Source organism: Gnatocerus cornutus, chromosome 6 (assembly GCF_029298725.1).
Source record: "Gnatocerus cornutus isolate USDA-ARS CGAHR chromosome 6, icGnaCorn1.1, whole genome shotgun sequence".
In the NCBI taxonomy this organism is placed as follows: Eukaryota; Metazoa; Arthropoda; class Insecta; order Coleoptera; family Tenebrionidae; genus Gnatocerus; species Gnatocerus cornutus.
Window position 1 is genome coordinate 13,200,776 of NC_142238.1, and position 16,696 is coordinate 13,217,471.

General features: G+C 34.2%; 3 protein-coding genes across 3 annotated transcripts; 2 read left to right on the forward strand and 1 right to left on the reverse strand.

The window, feature by feature from the left end:
- The first annotated feature begins 52 nt into the window (after positions 1-52).
- Positions 53-1,447, forward strand: Sirt6 (sirtuin 6). Its single transcript, XM_088038174.1, has 5 exons — positions 53-144; positions 197-323; positions 367-908; positions 952-1,075; positions 1,123-1,447. Exons 2-5 carry the CDS (start codon positions 258-260, stop codon positions 1,417-1,419), a joined length of 1,029 nt encoding a protein of 342 aa, XP_087894300.1. The 5' UTR covers positions 53-144; positions 197-257; the 3' UTR covers positions 1,420-1,447.
- Positions 1,448-1,521: 74 nt separating this feature from the next.
- On the forward strand, positions 1,522-2,307 carry RpS15 (ribosomal protein S15). Its single transcript, XM_088038175.1, has 3 exons — positions 1,522-1,668; positions 1,769-1,854; positions 1,911-2,307. Exons 1-3 carry the CDS (start codon positions 1,657-1,659, stop codon positions 2,257-2,259), a joined length of 447 nt encoding a protein of 148 aa, XP_087894301.1. The 5' UTR covers positions 1,522-1,656; the 3' UTR covers positions 2,260-2,307.
- Positions 2,308-2,379: 72 nt separating this feature from the next.
- On the reverse strand, positions 2,380-3,627 carry LOC148173119 (ubiquitin-like protein 7). Its single transcript, XM_088038808.1, has 3 exons — positions 3,441-3,627; positions 3,184-3,389; positions 2,380-3,129 (listed from the first exon to the last, which is right to left on the reverse strand). Exons 1-3 carry the CDS (start codon positions 3,580-3,582, stop codon positions 2,452-2,454), a joined length of 1,026 nt encoding a protein of 341 aa, XP_087894934.1. The 5' UTR covers positions 3,583-3,627; the 3' UTR covers positions 2,380-2,451.
- Between the last annotated feature and the right edge of the window lie 13,069 nt (positions 3,628-16,696).

Genomic DNA, 16,696 nt, shown 5'->3' on the forward strand with positions numbered 1-16,696 from the left:
CGCACTGTCAACTGTCAGTTTTCTGGTGACAAACCGAAAGTTACTAATATTAACCTCACTTTCCTTGAAATGTATAAATAAAAATAAAAGATTTGGCCATAAAAGGCGTCTTCAAATTTATGAGCATGTTATGATAACGCGGCGGTAAGTTTTGGGAGTGCAAAAAAATTAGGAAACGGGTTTTTGCTTATTTCAGTCTTTTTGGGCTGAAGCGGTGTCCTCTGTGAAAAGTGGATAATTACAAGAAGTAAACCATAATGTCGTGTAATTACGCCGATGGGTTGTCGCCCTATGAGCACAAAGGCGTTCTGGGGGCTCCAGAGGTAACAGTATTTTTTTTTGTCACTTTTTCATTAAATTTTCTAGAGATTTGATGGCCCTGATGTTGTTAATGATAAGTGTGAGAAACTAGCTGAATGGATTAAAAATGCTAGACATGTAGTACTTCACACTGGTGCTGGTATAAGCACATCAGCGGGAATCCCAGATTTTAGAGGCCCCAATGGTGTGTGGACTCTTGAAAAACAAGGGAAAAAGCCCAACATTGATATTTCCTTCAATGAAGCTGTACCAACTAAAACTCACATGGCTATAAAAAAATTAATTGACGAGAAATATGTTCACTATGTAATTAGTCAGAATATTGATGGATTACATTTAAAGAGTGGAGTTGATAGGAAATTCATTGCAGAACTGCATGGTAATATGTTCATAGAGCAATGCAATTTTTGTGATTGTCAGTTTATAAGATCTTCCCCTGCTGAAACTGTGGGAAAAAAGTGTTTAGATACTGACTGTAAAAGAATACTCAAAGGAAGACCTTGTAGGGGGAAATTATTTGACACAATCTTAGATTGGGAGCATGGTTTGCCTGACAAAGACCTAGAAATGTCTGATTATCACTCAAGGTAAATTCAGCGGTGTAAAAAAATCATAAATTGTTGTTTTTAGTGTTGCAGATCTGAATATCTGTCTGGGAACAACTTTACAGATTGTTCCTAGTGGAAACTTGCCTCTGAGGTGCAAAAAATACGGAGGAAAAGTTGTAATCGTGAATTTACAACCAACTAAACACGTAACAATCACGTTTAGTTTATACAAAATCTGTATTTTTTGTTGTAGGACAAAAAAGCCGATTTAATTATAAGCACGTATGTTGATGACGTGCTTGAAAAAGTGGCCAAAAGGTTGGGGGTTGAAATCCCTGATTATTCTAAAGAAATTGACCCAACTAAAATGGAGTGTGAGGGTCCTTCACGTTCCTGGGACATTACAAAAAACAATATTAAAGAAATAAAGGCGCTTTATGATCTTTATTGTAAGAATTTCAAGAAACGGAAGTTGGAGATTAAGAAGAAAGTATCGAAGTTGAAGAAAGATAATGAAGCAACAGTTACGCAGACCGTCGATTTTACATGATTTTTACTTAAATAAACCTTTTTCAATATTTATATTTTGAATTTCCCTCCTCTTTTGGATTGGTTGGTTCGATTGCAGTGCGGTCCAGTTTGGGGGAAACAAAAAGTTCCCCGGTCTTTTTACGTCACAGTTAATGGCGGACGAAGTTATTTGTTGCTGAAAACAAATATCTTCGGAAATAATAACCATCTTCGTGAATTTTTAGCAAGAAATCGTTTGAACATTTTTTAATTCACCATGGCTGATAAAGTGAGTGTTTATTTCCAATTTTTCTCAACTTTGTATTATGTGTTCCTATTTTGTTGTACGGCATGTTATTTCCAAACGTTGTTAATACCGCGCTTTGTAGGCTGATGAGCAAGTCAAGAAGAAGAGGACCTTCAAGAAGTTCACCTACCGAGGTGTCGATTTGGACCAACTTCTAGACCTTCCAAAGTAAGCACCTAACCTCAAAACGTGAGTTCACATTTCAAACTCTTTATTTTTCGTAGTGAACAATTAATGGAACTGATGCATTGCCGTGCAAGAAGGCGTTTTAGCCGCGGTCTTAAACGTAAACCGATGGCTTTGGTGAAGAAACTCCGCAAAGCTAAAAAAGAGGCGCCCCCACTAGAAAAACCCGAAATCGTGAAGACGCATTTGCGTAACATGATCATTGTGCCCGAGATGGTCGGTTCAATCGTGGGTGTTTACAACGGTAAAGCGTTTACCCAGGTTGAAATCAAACCTGAGATGATTGGACACTATTTGGGAGAATTCTCACTGACTTACAAACCCGTAAAACACGGCAGGCCCGGTATTGGTGCCACTCACAGCTCTAGGTTCATTCCTCTCAAGTAGAGTGTTGGTTTTTTTAACGTAAGTTCTAATAAAATGATTTGAGAGAAACAGGTTTTCCAGTTTATACCAATTTCCTGTGGCTCCTAACTCATGCTTCCTTTTCAGTGCGTATTTAAACTATTTATGGTTTAGTAAGACTTTTATTAAATGCTAAACATATTACAAATTTACAACAATTGAAGCTTTAAGCTATTAATCGATTGCGCCATTGAAAACCAAGTCAATTGCGGCTTCTACGTCCCCAGCAGTCGCCTGAAGAGCCCTAATATTCACAGAATCATTCCTGAGTCCAATCTCGTGCATTTGTTGCAGCTGTGGTTGCAATCTTCTTGTTATACTCTCTAAACTCTCCACTTCTCTACTTGGGGTGGTAGGAGCTCCTCCTAGAGCCTGTTGAATTGCATTGCTAAACATTTCACTAGTGATCAAATTTCCGGAGGTTGTAGGTGTCGGTGGCATTCCAGCACTATTTGTGTTAAATGTAGTGTTGGTGGCATTAGCAATTGCAGCAGCTAACTGGGCGGCGGTAATAGCATTGTAAGAAGTGTTTCTAGATAACGGATGGGGTTCTCTCATTGATGTATCCATTTCTTCATCATCTGAGAGCGCTTCCAATGAATAAGAGTAGCCAGTGCTTGTCCCAGCTTGAGAAGGATCAGCATTTGCTTGCTCTTCATGAATGTGCGCTGCTATGTAGTTGGCAGCTTCAATCAAAGCTGGGTGTTTATCAGACACTCTTCTTATAGTATCAGGGTCTGACATATGGACGATGAGCTCTGGGTCTTGGATGATGGCTATAGCTGCAGGGTCATCTGCAAGGCCAGGAGTTGCCGCGATTATCGTTTCTAAGACCTCAGGACGGGATAGCCTCTATTAACACACCAAATTCACGTTAAAATAAGAACAAGAGTTGTGGATACAAACCTGTAGCGCAGCTCGATACCCTGACGACAACGTAAAAGCCCTAAAAGCCACCACAAGTTGTTGCACTTCTTTCTCTGAAAGAGCTCTTCCTTTAGAGACATTCTGAGGGAGATTCTTTTCAACAACGTAAATTGTAGCTCCATATCTTATTCCATAGGAAGACAAGGACTGGTCATTCTCTAACACTAGTCCGCAGTATACCAACTCTAAACAAAGAAACTATAACCTCAAATTTTTTTGATGTGTCATTGGCTTACCAATTGGTACTTGTGGGGTATTTAATATCTTGATAGCTTCATTTTTCACGACTTCTACTTTGCTGTTTAAGTCTTTTATTTCTAATTCTACACTTTTGCACTGCGAGGAATCCCAAATTCCTAAAAGCACCCTTGCTGGCATCGTTTGACAGTTTGACAATAAACCACAGAATAGGTAATACAGAACACTGACTCCATTGTTCCAAGCTGTTTCTAAAGAGCGCCATCATGCATAATTTTCATGTACTAAATCGCAAAAAAAAGTGTAAAAGCTCTCGCCGGGATTCGAACCCTAGTCGAACTCTCTGACTCATTCGGACTGTTCCCGAGCCTACCACGCAGACTTCTGCGCCACGCAAGTTCCTGTTGAATTGATGCAATGCATGGTATTTCCAGCTTGAATAATCGTTTGTAACCTTGGCACTTTGCAAGATTTCTCGATGCTGGCTGAAGACAAGATGAATTGGAAGGGGTAATGTTAAAGCGCTATCTTGCATAATTTTTATGAACTTCAAAGCAGAAATTAGGAGTCAACCTGTTCGAATCCCGTTGAATTCATTTTTGTTAAGCTTTTTTTTATTTGTAATCATTAGTTACCAATTTGTTTGTAAAGTGATTGAAACAATACCAAAAGAAATTGGGTGATGTGATTGCTTGAATAGTTCAATAAGTACAAACTAATAAAATAAACTATTTTAATTTAAAATCAAACCAACAATAAAATTGACGATCAGTAGCCTCAGTATTAATAATATTATTATTTAATATTAACAATATACTGAGAAAGAAAAGTTCTTAGCATTGCTCATTCAACATTACAAGATTTTAAGTAAGAAGTAGTACAATAGGAAAAAATGATGGCCCTTACAACTACGTAGTTGTAGGGGACATAGAAAATATGTATATTATTGATTTTTTTTTAATTGTAATGAATGAATAGTAATTTGGTGAAAAAACGGTAAAGACACCGTTTCCACTCTTGTAATAATTGTAAGTGAGCGATATATCTAAATTACCAAGTAACCATAACAAATCAATAAGAACAATCATATTGACAATAAAAACATTCATTCAAGGAAATCGGTCAAAATTGCAGTTTTTAAAATAAGGTAAATTGTAAAGAGGGTCGCCTGTGAAATTTGTCGACAGCGCGCAAACCTCGCGCATGCTCAGCTCCTGCATTTGTTTGAGACGCCACCTGTTTGACCATTTTTGGAACTAGATAATTTATAAACCAAATTCGCCTCGAAGCTAATACCCCGTGCAATAAACTAAACGAAAACAAAAGTGGACAGATGATCGGGTGGGTATTGGGGTTATTCGTGCGGTGCTGTTGGCGACGCGGGCGGCGGGAATTTCAATTTAACTTTTGTTAGGTGAAATTCTTAGCAAACCTTTGAAAAAACGAATTAAAACTTAAAAAAAAAACAGTAATAAAATGAGTGGTTAAGACGTGGCAGCAAAAAACAAAACTCGCTAATCTAATACATTTTATGTTTTTTTTAATATCGCTGATTGTAACAATATATTATTCCATAAAAATTTTTTTTAATTTATATTTAGCTACAGAATATTTATCCTTGCGCTCCACTCCGAGTTGCGATTAGAAATATTTCTCGCCCGTCAGCCGGATGTCAAAGATGATTTAGCTGACGATAAATGAGCCGAATAAAATTTAAAGGGGCTCTACATCATTAATCCTCTCCCCTGTTGATCTGCGATTATTATTGTGATAGAAGGGCTGTTGCCTTCAGTCTAATTTTAGATAAAGAGGGTGTATAGTTGGTTGACCACCTTTTATGAGGATTGTTCGAGAGGACATTTATTGTCGTATTTGCTAATGGCATTGGTAATTGTGTAAATGCTTGATAAGCTAGAATTATCAATGCTGTTAACTGTAAAGGCTCGAGCTTGTCATTGTCCAGGAATTCAATGTATGTCAGCGAGTCTCAGAAATCTAAATTGGTTTTGTTCGCCTTTTCGTGTTTTCTACAATGACGGACAATCATTTTTATTTTTTTCCTAGACGCAATAGTGCAAGAATACGAAAGACACGTATCCCGAGTTAAAATATGCACATCATCTTAAGACGGTTTTTATATTTCTTTTTCTCTGTTTGTTAAAGGGTCTTCGTGTGTTGTATGCAAAGTAGGGACGATAATCTTATCTTCGTTTTGTTTTACCTTGATGCTTACAAAAAACAAGAGTTATTCATGAACATAAAGAATACACTCTCAAGTTACTGCAGGGCTCTAATTTTCTATTGTTGGCAGATTTTTCTACTAAATTTAACAATCTCGTACTGCGTACTATTACATGGTAATTTACTCGAGCTACGTTTAACTTTTAAAGATTATCTGCAGAGAAACAATTTTGCAGCAGTTTTATCCAGATTATAGTTAATGCCTGTATGTGATAAGGACCGCTGAACTTAATCTTACTCTATTATTTACAGTAGTGCCTGCATTTAATTATTATTTTTATAAGAACATATTCGCGTTCACACAGAAATTGGTTTACTACATTACACCCACGAAAAGAGGTATTGACAGATAAAAGAATCTAAAGGTGTGTGCCATCGATTTTACAATAAAAAAACAATAAAACTGTGACCAGTGTTGTAAAACTGCGTGTTACGAAAGACTATAAAGTACCAATTTACATGAAGTGATTTCTGGATAAAACGTTTTTGTTGTACTTTATTGTTTTATGTATCAGTTGTTGTTTGTTAAGGTAATTAGATAATGACTCACGAAATGTCACGAATAAATAATAACACTAGTTTACAAATTTCTTTTTTTTTATATCCCGTCCACTGTGATCACAAAAATCCATTGGGCATAATTTTATCACCTCTGGATTTTTCTCCGGATTTTTTTTATGCGTAGGAAAGCATTCATTTGTGGGTGGAATGATACGCAAGATGCAATATTTTTTAAATTTAAAATTTGAATTTTTGGCTAAAATCTGTAAAAACTTTAAATTTGATTATAAGCAACTTTTCTTAATAACTTTAATCCATATCTCTGACTCGAAGCAAAGTATTGAAAAATTCCTCTATTCAAAAAATCACAGTAGGCTGAGTTTGCGACTTACAGTGAGCGTAGTAGTCTTGAAAGATGCACCATATGGCCTTCTATGATTGTGCGAAAATTCAAAATTTTTCTTCAAAAATAAACGGAGATATGAGCTTGTAGTCAATTTAGAAAGACACCCTGTATAAGTAAAATACCAGACGTCATAATTTTTTTCTGTATTTAGTTTTGAATTTTCCTTAAAAACTCTTCTAGATTTAATCTTTCATTGTGGGATATCAAATCTTGTAAACTAGTGTAATTATTACAGTTCTCAGTCCACGTAGAGTTACATATTTGATTCTCCTTCTAATGAAATTTTAATAAAACATGATAAGAAAATAACGAGTGGGTTTTTTTTGTCGAATTTTTTTTGTAAAAATCATGTTTTTATAAAATTTCATTCAACTGAAGCTCTTTTTTTTTGTTGCTGGAAAAACTGAGCTCGGTATTAAAATTACATGTTTGTTTTTCGCATGTATACTAACATGAATGTTTTAATGCATTGGAAAGCATTAGTCCATGAATTCCACGGATGCATATATAATATTACCTCCACAATGCGGTTATCACTTATCTCGAAATCCCTGAAGTAACATAAAACATTAGACTATATCCCACAGTCGTCTAGCACTCCAGTTAATAGCACTAAAGTCACCTGGTGATTTTTTTAATTTTTAGTTTCCAGTTTTAATTACACCAAATTCCATGTCTCTATAAAGGCGTTGGCAACTGTTTGAGTTTTGAGTTTTGAAAGTTATCTTTCAGAGTTGATTCCATGCAATTTAAACTTGCTCGCACCTGAAAATAGGATTAACTTATGAGCACATTTGTTTAGGCGGCATCTACTTATAGACCATAAGTTATTCACAAGGCAGAAAATGAAAAGCGAAAAACCCACTCGACTTGAAAGTCTAATAAAACGTTCACTTAATTTGAAATATGAAAGTCATGGAGTAAGTTGGATGTTCTACAATATGTCATCAACTCCTTATTCGTAGACTGCCGACGCTATGACATATGAATATGGGCGTTACACATGACGTTTAAGGGTGCCAGGTCATTTTTATGAGCAAGTTGGGCCTGATAATGTCGCCGAGAATAAGAACACTTTGTCATTTTCTCACAGTACCTACTCAACCGAAACCAACTCAACAGCTAAAAACTTTTTATTACAACTAGGAGGAAGTGCACGCAAGTTTCTACGAGTGGGTGGATCCACGACTTCTTGCTGACTTTTTATTGGATTTACTACTTTAGAACATGTACCAAGCTTTGTAGTTATTAAGAAACTCCTTTAATGCACAAAAAGTAAAGCTGTTCTTTGCAGACGATTTAAAAAAAGGACTTCCGGTAGTCTGATTTCCAGCTTCCGGTGGTTCGCCAGCAACTTGAAAATTAGATCGGGCAGATCCACCATTTTAAGCGCCATAGATATTTTATTATTGATCTTTCGATCCTGCGATTTGTCTGTACTTTTGCAAAACTTTTGATTTTAAATTTCATGTCATTGGAATTTGATACACTTTAGGTTTTTGGGATTCTCGCAATTTTTTGCATACAAAATAGTTCTTAGATTTTCCAAAAGTTGAAAGTTGTAATTTTTCGCAAAAATTTATAATTAAAACTATGCCAAAATTCTGATATTGATATCGATAATTTTTTGGAGTAAACTTACGTTATTATACATCAGTGTACGTAGAATTTTCCGCAGATTCCAAATCTGGGATTTAAATTCAAATCCGACAACAAATAACTGAGGTATGGTCGATCAAAGTTTCGGAAAGTTGATTTTTATTTTTTCTCATTTTTCGTAGTTTTTAAAGATAAATATGTCGGAAACTATTTGAGATATTGAGATTCGGTTTACGCCATTCTTTTTCTCGGCTCATTTTACGTTAGAAAATGTTCTCAAAAGCCTAAAATTCGATAGTCGATTTTTTGCGAAAAAAAATTCCGACTCAAACGATGAAAATTTTTCATTTTTTTTATTTTTGGCCATAGCTTGTAAACTTGTCCAATCGATTTCAAATTTAGCCAGTAGATAGACTTCGAGCTCCTCTTTCGACAGATGTATAATTCAAAGCTATTAAACGTCGTTTTTATTTTGAGAACATTGATTGAAAATCACCCTAAAATGACGTGCAAATTTTCGCAAAAATTCATGACTAAAACTATGCCAAACTTCTGATACCGATATCTCGCTTATTTTTTAGAGTAATAAATTCAGGTCCGACAACAAATAACTGAGTTATGGTCGATCAAGGTTTCGGAAAGTTGATTTTCTTTTTTCCTCATTTTTTTAATTTTTAAAGTTAAATATCTCGGAAACTATTTGAGATATTGAGATGCGGTTCGCGTCATTCTTTTTCTCGGCTTATTTTACGTTAGAAAACGTTCTCAAAAGCCCAAAATTCGATAGTCGATTTTTTGCGAAAAAAAATTCCGACTCAAACGATGAAAATTTTTCATTTTTTTTATTTTTGGCCATAGCTTGTCAACTATTTCTCTGATCGATCTCAAATTTAGCCAGTAGATAGACTTCGAGCTCCTCTTTCGACTGATGTATAATTCAAAGCTATTAAACGTCGTTTTTATTTTGAGAACATTGATTGAAAATCACCCTAAAATGATGTTCTCAAAACAGTTTTTGGCCAATGCCTAGTTTATTTATGAAGCAAACTCAACAAATTTGGGTCTCATTTTACGCAGAATATCACGCTGAATCCAAAACCATGAGAATTTTCAAGTTTCGTCAACAAATATCTGAGTTATGGTCGTTTGAATTTTTGGGTTGTCGCCAGAGGGCCAAATTTTTGAAGGTTCGAAACAATTCGTGCTCGATAGCTCGGAAACTATTTCAGATATTGAGATGCGGTTTACGCTATCGTTTTTCTTGCGATTTTTTACATAAGAAATAGTTTTTTGATTTTTCTACAGTCGAAATTTGCAAATTTTCGCAAAAATTCATGACTAAAACTATGCCAAACTTCTGATACCAATATCTCGCTTATTTTTTAGAGTAATATTAAGTTATTGTACCGCGATGTACGCAGAATTTTTCGCAGATTCCAAATCTGAGATTTAAATTCAGATCCGACAACAAATAACTGAGTTATGGACGATCAATGTTTCGGAAAGTTGATTTTCTTTTTTCCTCATTTTTTTAATTTTTAAAGTTAAATATCTCGGAAACTATTTGAGATATTGAGATGCGGTTCGCGTCATTCTTTTTCTCGGCTTATTTTACGTTAGAAAACGTTCTCAAAAGCCCAAAATTCGATAGTCGATTTTTTGCGAAAAAAAATTCCGACTCAAACGATGAAAATTTTTCCATTTTTTTAATTTTTACCATAGCTTGTCAACTATTTCTCTGATCGATCTCAAATTTAGCCAGTAGATAGACTTCGAGCTTCTCTTTCGACTGACGTTTAATTCAAAGCTATTAAACGTCGTTTTTATTTTGAGAACATTGATTGAAAATCACCCTAAAATGACGTTCTCAAAACAGTTTTTGGCCAATGCCTACTTTATTTATGAAGCAAACTCAACAAATTTGGGCCTCATTTTACGCAGAATATCACGCTGAATCCAAAACCATGAGAATTTTCAAGTTTCGTCAACAAATATCTGAGTTATGGTCGTTTGAATTTTTGGGTTGTCGCCAGAGGGCCAAATTTTTGAAGGTTCGAAACAATTCGTGCTCGATAGCTCGGAAACTATTTCAGAAATTGAGATGCGGTTTACGCTATCGTTTTTCTCGCGATTTTTTACATAAGAAATAGTTTTTTTGATTTTTCTACAGTCGAAATTTGCAAATTTTCGCAAAAATTCATGACTAAAATTATGCCAAACTTCTGATACCGATATCTCGCTTATTTTTAGAGTAATTTTAAGTTATTGTACAGCGATGTACGCAGAATTTTTCGCAGATTCCAAATCTGAGATTTAAATTCAGATCCGACAACACATAACTGAGTTATGGTCGATCAAAGTTTCGGAAAGTTGATTTTCCTTTTTCCTCATTTTTTTTAATTTTTAAAGTTAAATATCTCGGAAACTATTTGAGATATTGAGATGCGGTTTGCGTCATTCTATTTCTCGGCTTATTTTACGTTAGAAAACGTTCTCAAAAGCCCAAAATTCGATAGTCGATTTTTTGCGAAAAAAAAATCCGACTCAAACGATGAAAATTTTTCATTTTTTTTATTTTTGGCCATAGCTTGTCAACTATTTCTCTGATCGATCTCAAATTTAGCCAGTAGATAGACTTCGAGCTCCTCTTTCGATTGATGTATAATTCAAAGCTATTAAACGTCGTTTTTATTTTGAGAACATTGATTGAAAATCACCCTAAAATGACGTTCTCAAAACAGTTTTTGGCCTATGCCTAGTTTATTTATGAAGCAAACTCAACAAATTTGGGTTTCATTTTACGCAGAATGTCACGCTGAATTTTCAATTTTCGTCAAGAAATAACTGAGTTACGGTCGTTTGAATTTTTGGGTTGTCGCCAGATGGCCAAATTTTTGAAGGTTCGAAACAATTCGTTCTCGATATCTGGGAAACTATTTCAGATATTGACATGCGGTTTGCGCCATCGTTTTTCTCGCGATTTTTTACATAAGAAATAGTTCTTTGATTGTTTTACAGTCAAAATTTGCAAAATTTTGCAAAAATTCATGACTAAAACTATGCCAAACTTCTGATATCGATATCTCGCTAATTTTTCAGAGTAAACTTAAGTTATTATACATCAGTGTACGCAGAATTTTCCGCAGATTCCAAATCTGGGATTTAAATTCAAATCCGACAACAAATAACTGAGGTATGGCCGATCAAAGTTTCGGAAAGTTGATTTTCATTTTTCCTCATTTTTTTTTAATTTTTAAAGTTAAATATCTCGGAAACTATTTGAGATATTGAAATGCGGCTTGCGCCATTCTTTTTCTCGGTTCATTTTACGTTAGAAAATGTTTTCAAAAGACCAAAATTCGATAGTCGATTTTTCGCGAAAAAAAATTCCGGCTCAAACGATGAACATTTGTCAATTTTTTGTTTTTTGGCCAAAATACGCTTTTTTCATTTATTGTTAGAAAAGAAATTTAGTTTCACAGTTTGGTAGCAGGCAAAATAATGACATGTTCTCAAGCTAGTAGTAAACAAAATAATAATAGAGAACTGAGGAATTAAATTGTTAAGATTCACAAATAAAAAAAATAACTTAAGTGAAGAAATGCATTTTTTATCGAATGGTTGTTTATTTACTCAACAAAGATTGAGAGCTGTCGTTAATCTGAAAGCTCTCAATAAAGTTGTTTGTAATTTGCGTCGGCTAATACAAGAGTTGTTTTTTTCACGTTGTTTATCAAAGTTACAAAGCATAACATTATCTTTATCCGTTGATGCATACAAATTCATCGTAGCCATTATTTTGATTTACAACATAAAGATAATATAGTTTTTCAGTAGAAAGCGTACCTTTTACCATATTCGCATAACTTTTCTCTAACTTAATTCGTTTATCTTTGGCCTGTCATCGTAAGAGCGGAAATTCTAAAATGTAGTCTTATTAAGAAAGAAGCAAAAAACGAGATTAACTTTCAATGGCGGAAGATTCTCTCCTATCTAAAATTCTCTTTAAAATTATCCTTGCGCGATGATTAAATTAAAAATACCTGCTTTATAATACGCTCATGATAAACATTGTTAGTTTAATAGCTAATATTTAAAATTTTTATTCAGTGGACGCAGCGATATTGAATTAGCGGAAATGACAGCGAAACAAATTGTGACGAGGTCATGGAATTATTAAATAATCTCTGGGAGAGCGCACGCCAATCAAACTTGTTTTAGAAGAATAATCTAATATTGTGCATTATCGATAACATTTTTTGAACTAATTTAACGAACGCGCTTCCGTTGTAAATAAAAGAACGATCGGAAAGGTTTAATTTATATCTGTATTTATTGAATGAGTTTAGAACGGCGGTAATACGTAAGAAGTGGCGGGTTTTGGTGCACTAGACGTCAAAGTAAAGCGATTTATTCCGGTAGAAAAAAATGAATCGAAGTATAAAATATAAATGATACAGTGTATGTCGGAGCAAAGTTTCAGCAAGTTTGTCCCACAACTTGCTATATATGAGGAAGTTTTATGAAGTCTAAAAATCTCTTTTAAAGTTTCAACCGGTCGTAACTTTTTCGCTAAAAAGTGCCTAATAATTTCCTGTCTTTTAATACGTAACTTTTAACAGTCAACTCTTATGTAAATAAAAGAGTTATCGTTAAGCTACTCTTGGAGACTATTTCAACTACTTGTTGTTGAAAAAGGAGTTTCCATCTTATGTTTTGTTCCTAGAACTTTGTAAACTATTTGCAAGGATTATTCGTCTAACTTAGTTAATAGGGTGTAGTTAGTGAACTATTCATTCACACTTTTCCAACATTTTTATCTGATGCTTTTAAGTTTTGTGGCCTTATAAAGTTCGCAGGTCGATAAAACACGAGCTAATACTCCTCTAGGAAAAACCTAAATGAAGTCACTTTGAAGCTTAATGAAGTCAACTTCGTTTTATTACCAAATGAAAGTGTTGATTAGAATCGTTATAATTTGACACGTATTTTACCGAGCTTCTTATTTTGAGGTAATATTTCCACCACGTATGCATGCATATGTTTGCCAAACCCCAAATACTTACTTGAATATTCATGCTAGTGCACTCACACGTAGTGTGTAAAGTTTAACAAGGGCCTGGGAAATTCGAGGGACAGCATTTTCAGATTTGCATTATAAAGAGGGTCGGCAATTTCTAACTAAAGCCAATTTTTTCAATCACAAATCCCGGTTAGGATCTCCAAATCAGAACTTGCTAATAGCCTAACGGGCTAAAATACATACTGACGGAATATGAAAAGGGCCAAGTGGATGTGCATTAATTCTCCCTATGTGCGCTACCCAAATAAAAGTTTCGATTAATAATAAATTTTGTTGTAATTCTGTTTGTGAGTTTTATTGATATTCTACATTATTAATTTTCAAATTACTTTAATTTAGGTTGCCAATTTCCATTAAAATTGACAAATTGAAAATGATATGTTTCTAGATATTCACTGCTTTATTTGAATTGTAAAAGTTAAATAATACTCAATGTTTTATTGCAAACACGTTCAGGTCGCGGCTTTTAAACAAAAAATTAATTTTCCGTAATTAACGCAAATTTTGTTTGTGCAGTCATGCTGAGTTTATAGTAAATTAATGTTTTTTAAATGCATGCAGACAAACATGTTGGTTAGCTGTAGTATGTCAATAATTCGATTTGACGCAAATAATGTTTTATGTAATTAGCTTATTTTCAAAAGTTTGCAATGGATCAAATTGATTAAATATTACAGTAGTCAACAAAATTTGGAAAAAAGTGGAATAGTTTTTTGATTTCAAATTTGTTCCTCTCAATCAGGTCCAGCATTAATGACATTATAAAAATTTTAAATTGTAGATTAATAAATACTCTGACTACAAATTTTGAAATTTAAGAATTATTCGATTGCTTGATGGTGTCACTCTAGCTGTCATTTTTTGGTTGTCTCTCAGTCAAAAATTTTGGAATTTAGCGAGATTGATTTTTTTGAACTGTTATTTAAGTGTGTCAAATTTGAAAACTAAAGATACACAAACACAAAGTTTGCAAATTTTAAAACTTGATGAGTGTAAAAAAACTCGACTTTGTCGTAAAAAGTGATATAATTCTGGTATCTCTCAATCAATATCTGTGAAATTTGGTGAAGTTATTTTGCTTTAGCCAATTGTTAAGATCGCCAATTTTTAAAATTGTATATTAATAAATGACTACAAATATTGAAATTAGAGAAGTACCCAAAAGCTTGATAGTCACTCTAAGGACCATTTTTCTGGAATCTCTTAAATAACAATTCTTTATTAATTTGAAGCTTGTATTTACGCAATTACAATTAATTTATTAATCTAAATTATAATAAATTCCACCAAGAACTTTTTAAAAGTTGGTGCATAATTGTTATCTATGATCTTTGATTGTAACTACTTAAATCATGCAGAAACGCGAAATTTAATAACAATTTTACGAACATTTTAATTAAGATTTTTACAAAATCGTTCGAAAGCTGACAAAACAACATTTTTATCCAAAAATTTTCAAAAATCACTCTGAATCTTGTTATGAAAGAAGATAATACCGAGTTTAATACTCTATTAGAAAGCAGAAATCTCAACTTTAATAATGACATATTATATTAAAAAATCAAAGTGTCAATTCAGGAGTGAAGAGCCAATTTTACTTTCGAATTGACTCCAGAACAAATTTTGTTTAAAATTTGTTGACTAATGACATAAAAAGACGCGGCCCCATATTGGTTTTTGAAATTGCTTTGTAAGTGTAATGAATTAGAAAAGTAGTCGTGATAATTAAAAAATTTTTTTTTAGCTCCCATAGCGCCGAATTATATTAATCTGCCGTAGGCTACAATAAAGTTTTCCAATAACAGAGCGATTAAGGTTTTTGCAGATTTAAAAAGCGCTTATTTCGATTTTGGATTTTAATACTTAAAAAGTAATGTATTTTTGTAGTAAAAAATTGAAGCGGCGCGTTTTTCCAGTATTGATGTAGGAAGGATTCGTGCGGCCGGCGTTTCGTTTGGGATTAGGATTATCGGTAATATCCGTTCGGTATCCACAGTACAAATGTTATGAAACGTCATAAAAACTTGAGTCGAGGATTTAATATTCAAGTCGTTCCCTTAGTTATATTTTCAAGTTAGATGATCACGTGCCTCAGGTCATCTCGACATCGCATTTCCTGAGCTGACCGGAATTGTGACCCCGGAGTTGGCTCCGGAGCAGTGCGTGAGTGAGGTATGACGTCATTAGTCCCTCGGCTATTATGCAGTGCTTGGTATTCGACTACTTACAAATTCACGAACCGCAAATTATATTTCAGCTCGAACTGATAATGCGGAACAGGAAATTGTTATTTCAGGTCATTTAGGAGTTCAGAAATGGAGTTGTTGCTTTAATAATGCGCTTTTGTTTGCAAATTTAGATTGGGCATTAAAAAAGGATTAAGTGGTGTTTTTGAGGTAGTTAAAGCGACAATTTGCGATCTTTCGCCTTTGGAAAGTTTGGATATACAGCAGTAAAATTAAATACTATATCATTCGTCGGTAACTTTTTAATATATTGTAAAAGTGGCGGAATTTATGACAGGAAGTAAAGTTCATCGTTGTTCTTTGTCTTTCGAATCTGACCCACGTAATTACATCTCTCTTTTGTAAAAAGGAAAGGTAATCAGTGAAATGGCTTACTCTCCACATCCATCCCCTTCCAGCTTGGATATTGAGGCGGTTATCTTTATCTATCTCACGGTAAATTGCCTGTCATCGTTCTAACATTGCAGAACACTTCATTTTGACGTCAAACTTTAGATTGAGCGCCTCAAAAACTTTGTCTCTCTGTGCTTTTTCAACTTCAACATTTACCAACTCGCTTTATCTCTTGAAACAATGATGTTCGCATTACCGAAACCGAGTTATAACTTTTATACGCTATGCCTATAATAAGAAAGAAAATATAATTAAATCTTGCAAACTTCACAGAGATTTCTTACTAAAACAGAAAAATCAACTACCAACTTCAACTCAGCCATTACTTCCGAAATGCAAGCACATCTCTCCCTTGGGTATCTTTTCAATAATTAAAATCCGATTGTTTGAAATCGAGTTTGATGCTGTATGTGGTGCTGCATAAAGAAACGTGTCGAAACACTTTTCCGAATAATGGAATGTCAATAGTCAAACAAAAAAAATGAAATAAACGACCTCGGAGACCGGCATTGGTATTCAATCCTAGCCGTTACACCACTACAGTCACCTCCGGGGAGAAACAAGTCGAAACAAACCCACGTTTGACCCATGCATCCCTTATTTCAACACCCCCTATTGTTTTCTTTGTCGTCCTTCATTTGTTATATAAACACTAAAATCCGCAGAGCGAAAAATCAACTCGTAAAGACGTTGTTATAAAACCAAAAGCTAGGATAGAAATAGATTTTCCTCCACATTCACTCAGACCACTCCATCAGACTAATTTTTTAATTTATTGCAGTTTCAAAGGCTCTTAGTTTCTGCAGTAATTTTGTCGTTAACTTT